At 37.1% G+C, this 9,753-nt stretch overlaps 1 protein-coding gene across 1 annotated transcript; it reads left to right on the forward strand.

The window, feature by feature from the left end:
• The first annotated feature begins 3,688 nt into the window (after positions 1 to 3,688).
• On the forward strand, positions 3,689 to 6,764 carry LOC131644545 (probable serine/threonine-protein kinase PBL7). Its single transcript, XM_058915073.1, has 5 exons — positions 3,689 to 4,015; positions 5,066 to 5,256; positions 5,362 to 5,551; positions 5,655 to 6,046; positions 6,258 to 6,764. The coding sequence occupies exons 1-5, from the start codon at positions 3,913 to 3,915 to the stop codon at positions 6,522 to 6,524; spliced, it is 1,143 nt and encodes a 380-aa protein (XP_058771056.1). The 5' UTR covers positions 3,689 to 3,912; the 3' UTR covers positions 6,525 to 6,764.
• Positions 6,765 to 9,753: the final 2,989 nt, after the last annotated feature.

Consider the following 9,753-nt stretch of genomic DNA (forward strand, 5'->3'; position numbering starts at 1 on the left):
TTGGGGTGAGATTACTAAATCTAATGGAGTTTCCCTATCTGATGGGTCATCTCGGATCTATAGGTTATATTGATCTTATACAAATACTCACTGCACACTCGTACCCTATTAAGATAATACAAACAAAGCATATATAATTTCCTAACACTCGTGAATATACGGTATACTATCCTCTAAGCCTGGTAGACGAAGGAAATTACGGGTAGTACATATTGTATCATATAAAAAATTATACATCAAACCATCTGCCCAATGAAGGAGAGCATATGGAATACTATCATGGTAATTCCATAAAACTTATCGGAACTTACGTGCATTTTGTGAAGTGTTCCGGTTCCAAAAGATAATCGATCCTATGGTGGGGATCTTTGGAGGGTAATGACCAAGTGTTCATCAAAGAGTTTGGTACCACATGCATTGCGTCAATGTTTTTGAATTAACATCTTATGTGACATTGAATAGATTTTATTGAGGAATTGTGATGTAATGATAATTGTGAAGTGCATGATTTTATGATGCTTGAACAACAAAAAATGTTCATGTGCTATTGTGAACTACTGTGAGTATGACGTGTTGATATATGATGTTCTTTATATGATGATAATGTTGGTTGTAACTACTCTTCTTTTCCTTATGTCTTTTATAATGAATTGTGATTACTTACCCTTTCTATTTGAATGTTACCTCCACGTGCGTAACGCGCAGGTGATCAGGAGTAGTTTCATAGAGACTTTGAAGATAACTTCAAATTATTTTACTTAGTTTCGTTATGAGAAGGTGTCTTTCTATGATACGTAATATCGGGTTGGGAACGCTACATTTCGCGAGCTGTTATGCTCTTTTGATATCGACATAGCTTTATGATGTTTTGGTTGTTACAATGGTTTTAAATTGATGAAACTAATACCATGAGTTTTAAGAAGTTAATTATGATGACGTGACGTTGATTCCGCTGTAAAGTTTTAATTGAATGTGTTGAAATTATTATCAAATGCATGTTCCAAATTGATGTAACCCGTGTTACGGAGCAGGAATTGTTACCATGATGTTTTATATGAAGTGTGACACCCTTGAGTGGTGATCCTATTTGAATTATTTTTCGTAAATTATATATGAAGTAATTTTGGGGTTTGAAGGGTGTTACAGTTGAAGCCTCCCTATTTTTTCACCACATGGTTCTTCACTCTTCATCGCATTTGTACAACCAAGAAAGTTAGATGTCAAAAGAAAAGTCATTGAAGAGAGAACAATATATTATGTCATTTTCAAAAAATGGTCCTCTTATCCTTCTCCGATTTGGCATCCACAAGCTGCGAGTCTGAATGAACTTCTTCATTCATTTTCTAGATGCCACGTCAGACAGAACACCGCCACCGATGTAGACAAGCTCCCTGTAGAAAGCCCCCACTTAGTTCTTCAGATATAACTCTTCCTGAGATAATTCATCCTCCTTGTAAACAAAGGATCTCGCCCCTGTCAAGAAGTGGCTCTAGCTCTATTACTTATGGAATAAATATATGCACACAGATGGAAAACCAAGTTCTAATTTGCAGATTATTGCATTAGTTTCTTCATTAGGAGGAGTAACTAGGAAGAAGCGATCCTTGAAATTCTTCACGTTGTCAAAGTAGGTTTTAAAGTATATGATGTTTTTCCTCAAGGAGAGTAAGCCTGGATCATTCTCATAATTTTGGGTTGTTCTGAGTTTTAAAGGGAGGAAAGAATGGGCGTCACTGTCGACTTACTCCCTTGTACTCACACCAGTACTGGAAAACTTTAACAAACATCAACTCATTGGATGTAGCTGCGACAGGGAAATCAACAAGTGGTTCATTACGTTGACCTCAAACTCATTGAAGGGGAGACGATAGCCTACAAGGGAAAATAAAAACTTAGGGAAGGTGATGACACACTCACCATATTGGTTGCATATCTATTTATCTTCATCTGGAGAAAATACTCACATTCAAATGAACGACCCACATCAATTGAAGTATAATCTAAAACACCCTCGCAAGAGAAATATGATGAAATTTTTAGTATGTCTTGGTCCACCAAATCACCTGAGATATCCCTACCGGCTTCCTGTCGAGTTGACACAATCTCCACGATTAAGTGTGTTATGAAAGAAAAACGAATGAGATAAAATGTGGGAAACAAGTGAGCTCAAACACTATCTCCCTTGGTAGAAGACTCCAACAATAGAAGAAATCTCCCAAGGAAGAAGGTAAAAGATGAAACATTCACTATCCTAGAAACCCTAGATAAAAGAAGCAGAAGCAAAAAGAAAAATGTTGAAATTTGAAGCTTATAAGGTAGAGCAATCAAATATGCATGACATATTCCAATGAACAAGATTGTACTGACTTGATCAAACACTGGAACAAAGAAGCTCGCGAAGAAAATGACAAAGGAAAAAAAAACTCTCTCGCATGTCACTAACGAAAAAAAAGGTTAATATGGTTCTTTAGGAGCCTATGATACCCTATTCAACCACCGAGAATAGTATGATAACTACACACTACCAATGGTTGAGATCTCCTAGAAAAACGGTTCAAAACACTTTAGTATTCTAAGTAAGGGGAAACATCATCACTAACTAGCGTAGGGACACACGTTAATTGCTACCAGCAAAACATTACCTATTACAAGAATGATATTTAATGCACATGTTCCCAAAGGCGATGACGTCCCATCAAAAGTTTTTAACATCTCTAGATCTAGAGGCCGAACAGAGGAATGTATTACAAACCCTCGTCCTGCAAAGTAGTAAAAAGGGGCTTGGAGGGCAACTGTTTCAGGTCGTTGATAAGGCCCAAAGAGCAAAGATCCAATTGCAAAATAAGAAAGACGAAATGCAAAATACGTAGTCTCTTTTTCCCTCTGAGTAGACAAATCCACACGCGAGAACTTTGCTAGTCGTCCATATCAATTTGACGGCCGACCGTGACACTTTCAGTTGCTAATCGCTTCTCATATTTAAGAAGGAAAGCGCACAATTTATCATATATTCAAATTAATTCTCGTTTTCTTACACAAATTTTCACCCTCATACATATTTAAAGGTTAAAGTGCTAACATTGCAGCTCAACCTCCTTTCTACCACATCAAAAACTCAAACCATCCACAAACTCTACATCTTGACTAATCAATAAACTTTGATATTTGATTTCACTACAGAGAAAAAACTAAGCATACAAATTTTGTATAAAAGATTATTGATAATTCTTAATCCATGTATTAAAGTTATAACTCATATTTCTTAATTCATGTATAGAAGTTGTGAAACATTATGAACAAAATGGGATGGGGGACGAATGATTTCTTTCTTCTTATTTCTTCTTTACAAAACTTATAGTTCAATTGATTACTTACTAAAAATAGGAGGTCCTGTCATGAAAGTAGTGCTGAGTAGCAATCATGTTATCAGATTCCACTCATATAAACAATTGATAGAAGTGAGTAACAAGACATACATGGGTCCAAAATGCAATTATTTATTCAACACCAAAACGACATCGTTTATAGATCTTAAACTCTGTTTCTCCCTGGATCCAGTGAAACACAACTAAACCAAAAAAACCAATGATGCTGTCTCGTTTTTCCGACAATAAAGAAACCAATGACGAAAATTCACCCTTAAATATACTAAAAATCACTTCCAAAAAAATCACTTTTTTTCACTGTTGACAATAAGTTACTAACAACAATAATTTAACGGCCGTAGACCAATTCAAAGTGACATAGTCACATAAAGACACGATTTGAAAATAACATCAAGTGAGAGAGAGAGAGACAAAGAGAAGAAAAAAAGTTATTCCCTTTCTTACGAATTTTGAGTGATCTGTGAATTCTTTTTCATTCTTTGGATACCCATTTGGTTTTTTCTTTGAAAGAGAAGAGGAAAATCAAATGGGTTGGATTCCATGTTCTGGAAGTTCCAACACTAAGAAGAAGATTAAGAAGAAATTGGAGGAAGAGCAAGATATGCGGGATTCGATCAAAGCCAACCCGGGTAGGTGGTCGTGTTGATTTTGTTTGTGTTGGGAAGAAGGAAAAAAATTGATCCATGATTTGTGATATACCTGTCTTTGTCATAACATGATCTAGTTTGTTTCATGTTTTATTTGGGGTATTTTATGTTTGTGTGATGTGTTGGATTTTAAGAAGTTGTGTTAGTTTTCCCAATTTGTAGATTTTGTGCATTTTTGGTTTTGTTGGGTTTAGCCTTAGATTGGGAATTGATTGATTCAAGTAAAACTCTAATTCACAGCACATGATAGTCTAAGCTAATAAAAGTTGAATGAAAATGGAATGTGGTTTTTCGAGAATTAATTGATGTAAAGGTGTATGTTAAGATATAGATTAGGAGAATTAGTTAGGTGAGTTGGTTAGTTGGTTATTTGTTTAATTAGGTAAGTATTTGTATAAATAGGAAAATTATGGAATTAGAGGTATCTTTTGAATATTTTGTGGATAGGGTGGCAAATCTATTTGAAACATTTGCCTGAATTGTCCGATACATGATGTATGAGTGTGAGTGTCGAAGTGAAGAAAAAAACAATCCTTTTGGGACTGTGTGACTTTTCCGACACATGTTGTACATGTGTCATACAAGTGTCGGACACTGCAACATGCCCATTCTTAGTGGTGTCAGTGCTTCATAGCTAATAACCCTCTCCTAAAAATCTCCATGAAGGAAGGACTTCTAACATCAAACTGTTTCAACTCCCACTTGCAGTGAGTAATTAGAGAGATAAGGACTCTTGAGATGTTCTTCTTTGCTATTGGAAAATCGTCTCTTGATAGTCGAATCAATAAGTCAAAGTTTGTCCTTTTTCAACTAGTACGGGTCCAACCCTTTTCAGGTCTCTGCCATGGCAGTAGCTTTGTATCACTGGGTTATCCCTTTTTGAGGCAAAATCAGTTTTGTATTCCTTCTGTGAATTGGAAACTACATCAGGCCACATGCAATAACATGAATTGGTTTTAGATGTGAACTTTAAACCTGCTATGATTTGTGCTTCGCTCTATTTAAGTCATTATTCTGTGGAATTGAGTGCAGGGAAATTAAAGAAGAACTCATCTGTGAATTCCAGAAGTTCCTCTAAAAATGGCGACTCTGAACACATTGCCGCACAAACGTTCCCTTTCCGTGAGTTAGCAGTTGCTACTAGAAATTTTAGAGCAGAATGTCTTCTGGGCGAGGGAGGCTTTGGCAGAGTGTACAAAGGGCATTTGGAATCTGTTAACCAGGTGAATATGTTTCTCATTATTATTTTGTTTTTCCCGAGCTTTAAACTTGTTCGTTTAGAGTTGACAAAAAAGACTTAATATTTTCTTATGTTGAATTGAATGCAGACCGTTGCAATTAAGCAACTTGACCGAAACGGGCTACAGGGGAATAGAGAATTTCTTGTTGAAGTGTTGATGTTAAGTCTTCTTCACCACCCTAACCTTGTCAACCTGATTGGTTATTGTGCTGATGGAGATCAAAGGCTTCTAGTTTACGAATATATGCCATTAGGATCCTTGGAAGACCACTTACATGGTATATCAATATTTCAAATTTGCATGTCATACGTATCTTTTCTCTTTTCTAATTTTGCCGTATTATCTTTTTTTGATTTTGGAGACATATGTTTGATTTGCAGATGTTTCTCTTGGCAAGAAACGACTTGACTGGAACACGAGAATGAAAATAGCTGCCGGGGCAGCAAAAGGGTTGGAATATCTACATGATAAAGCTAACCCTCCCGTCATATACCGAGATTTAAAATGCTCCAACATTTTGCTTGGTGAAGGGTATCATCCTAAGTTATCTGATTTTGGTTTGGCTAAAGTTGGCCCCGTCGGGGAAAACACCCATGTATCAACAAGGGTTATGGGAACCTACGGATATTGTGCTCCAGAGTATGCAATGACAGGTCAACTAACTCTGAAATCAGATGTTTATAGTTTTGGTGTCGTTCTTCTAGAAATAATTACCGGAAGGAAAGCGATTGACAATTCAAAATGTGCAGCCGAGCAGAATCTTGTTGCATGGGTAAGATTTACAATCATCCTCTTTTTTATTTTTCCCTTGTCAATAAGTTCTTCTCGTAAAATTAAATTCCTTTTATCGGGATATTCTAATGAAGTTAGCGATAGAAGTTCTACATATCCTATAAACTCTAACAAGCATTTATATATCAAACTATGATTTTAAAAATTGAGTAGAAAGTTTGTGACAGATAATATTGCTCGTTCGATTGCAGGCTAGGCCTTTGTTTAAAGATCGAAGAAAATTCACGCAAATGGCTGATCCAATGCTGCAAGGCCAGTATCCTTCAAGAGGGATATACCAAGCCCTTGCAGTTGCAGCAATGTGTGTTCAGGAGCAGGCGAATATGCGTCCAGTTATAGCCGATGTTGTGACAGCTTTGAGCTACCTTGCTTCTCAAAACTTTAAGCCGAATACGCAGACGGTACAAAGCTCTCGCCTCGGTTCTGGTACTCCTCCTCGAAGCAGGAGGGGAGTTTGATAGTCAGATGCAAGTTTCATATTCCTTACAGCATACTCCAAGATATAGGCTTATAGATGTTAATACTATTTGTGTTATTTATGGTGTTTTTCTCTGAGTCTCGGGTTATAGCAAAGTTGAAATATCTTGTGAAATTTTGTATCTTATGACAGAATTGATCCTGTTTTCATTTTGACAGAAGATATTATTTCAGGACTCTTCCATAAATTTCTAATATAAGAGTAAATTAATGGATTGAAAGTTAATCTGGTTATGTACAATTTTTTTATACAAGTTGTAATTGATTGTTTTATGTGGTGGAATTGCTCATGAAATGAAACACATTATTCATAGCACGATTCTTGATCACGAGAATTGCAAATTATCTGGATTCTCAAACACGCACTTAAGTACCGATTAAAATATCCTAGCTTCTGTATAGAAATCCAAAATTAGAGGATGTTCGAATTATCTGATACTATACTACCATAAAAAGTCTCAAATGTCTTTAGTGTTCGGAGATACTTCGGACACACCTTTTTCACACAAATCTAAGACGAAATTGCTGAGAAACCCTTGTTCTATTTAAATTTGGTTTGGAGATGTAACTCCGTATACATTTTAGGTGCGTCCGGAGATGCATCTCTGAGCGTAGGAATGGTAAATTCGAGTTTTCAAGGGTGTAGTATGCTCATTTAAGAGCGGAAAGACCATTTCCCTAAAATTATCACCTACCTTTTCTATCGTTGGAAAGGCTTATGCTCGACACGTCCAAGCTTTTTCGGAGGATTTTCTTTTCATATTTTTATTAAGCATATTCTTTTCTCACCCTTATGGTGTGGGTCACACGTCTGAAAACCCAAAATTGCCCTTAGAAATATTCGGAGATACATCTCTAAACGCGCCATGAATCATTTTTGCCAAAATTTGATTCACAGATGCATCTTCGAATATTTCTGAGGTGAATTCGAAGATGCATCTCCGAAATTTTCCCTGCATGCATTGTGGGAATAAATATTGTCTAAGTTTGTACTTTTCTTTTTAATCCGACTAACAATGTTATAATCCTTAATTTGATTCAAACATCAAGATCTCAAAATAAGGTAACGCATTAATTAATAAAACATCTCAAAATATTACAAACATAATTCTCAAAGTATGGAAAATACTAGTAAAACATCCAAAAATATACAAAAATGAACAACCTAATGTGTATGCCTAATCCTAACCCCTGGCTCCTCCTTTGTCGCCGGTAACCCAAGTCATCCTTTCTTAGTAAAAATGGAACGTGCTAGGGCAATCGCATCATCACCACCTCTCTCAAACAATCCAAACTCTATGTCCTCATATGTAATCCGCATGATATTTGAACAGATCGGCAACACATCAATGACATGATCATATCTGGTCTTTTCATTCTCCAGGATCTCCTCATGAGCATGCTTAGGTGGACGTCAAGGAGTGTCTGGTGTCATGGTAGGGTGTGACACAAAATAGAAGCAAGTCATATAACCCTCAGCATAATGCCATTAATTTGTGGCTAACATACTATGATACTCCTCTGGTATCAAATGACTCTTGTAACTGCCAGTATGTCATCTAGATGTGTGCGAACGATTTGATAGGAACAACCACGAAGAGGAAACATTGAATGATCTGAACAAATCCAAACTGACACATGCATCGCTCCGACAGATATATGTACATCAAATTACTCCCACATGCCAGTCATCCAGAGTAATATGAAATGAGGTCGAAGGCAATAGTCTCCCGGTGTGAGTGGTGTATAGTGTCCAGTCAATGTCATCATGCTAAGTCATGTCAATATACACACGCAATGGCCGCACAACATCATTCCTTCTATGCGGGCAATAAAGGCAAGCACATGGGTAATCCTCAGTATACCCTAGTTGATGATAAAACCCGTGTGTGTGGTGAAAGTGAGATGAGATCCATCGCTGAAAATGAATAAGAAAAAAAACATTAGTAACAAATGTAAAAAAAGTGTTTTTAAATTAATATTGGCTATGGAAATTAGTGTCAACAAGGTGCAGGAGCCTGTCATTTGTTTTGTCGTTCAAAGAGAACCTTCACTTAGCTTGGAGTACAAGTATACCAAGCATGCGGCCCCTTAGTTTCCCTTGTGAATGGCCGATAAGTCGATGATATACTTAAGGTATGCCACATTTACATAGTTGCACTTTTGTCCATAAACATAGACGTGCAAACCAAGAATAGGAGGAAACACCTTAAAGCACACTCCCAGTGGTAGGTAACTTGTAGTTCATCGCCGTCGGCTTTCTTGACCAACTTCAAGTTTTGTTCATAAAGCTCATTCAAGTATGAAAATTTGGCATTAACACCTCTAGTGTTCTCACACTGCATCAGGGCATCCATTGGGTCAACTTCCAAATAAATGACCATCATCTCCTGGGCCTCATCGTGCTTGATCCTAAAATGATCAAGTAATTTCCCCTTGATGGGAAGGCGTAGAAGGCAAGCAATGCCATCTAGTGTAATCTTCTTCTCGCCAATGGGGAAATAGAAATATGATATTTCTTTATGTCATATCTCACCAAAAGCCCCCTGCATGCCATGGTTGATGGTATTGTATCCAGAAGAACAGAGACTTGCAAGACCGGAGTATCTGATGACACTTTGGAAACACAAATCCTTAGGATGATAAAGGTTCTGAATATTTCTATTGTGGTTAACAGATTTCAAACAATCTCAATCATGTTAAAAAGAAAACATAACAATATCAGTCACATTGAATTTGGTTAAAATAGAAAAATAACAATTGTTAACAGATATACCTCCCCGGCCCCGACATGTGGAACAACATGGTTTATGTAGTATATCAGTCATAAGGTGTCAATGGGCCCTCCTAGATAAGAGTTTGCAAGTGGATGGACATCATCATGTGCACCAGTAGCTTCCTTCTGGTGTACGTGAGCAGGGAAAACATGATCAGGGGAGACGTGCTTTTGGAATGAGGACCCATGTCCAGGAGGCTCCTAGAACTCGAGGATTCCCCGTCATGAGTCCTAAGGACGGTTCTCCGCCTATCTCTTTCCTACTCATTTTTAAGTCGAGACCTCTCGTGGCGATTCGACGCGTGTTGGGTTTCACGTCCGAGTCCCATTTTGTCGTTGTTGTTTGCAGCCATTTTCTGGGAAAAAATGAGAAAAAGACATTAGTTTTTAATTTTGCAACAAAAATGTCCAAATTCGAAAATGCATCTCCAAAA

The sequence above is a fragment of the Vicia villosa genome, linkage group LG1 (assembly GCF_029867415.1).
Source record: "Vicia villosa cultivar HV-30 ecotype Madison, WI linkage group LG1, Vvil1.0, whole genome shotgun sequence".
In the NCBI taxonomy this organism is placed as follows: domain Eukaryota; kingdom Viridiplantae; phylum Streptophyta; class Magnoliopsida; order Fabales; family Fabaceae; genus Vicia; species Vicia villosa.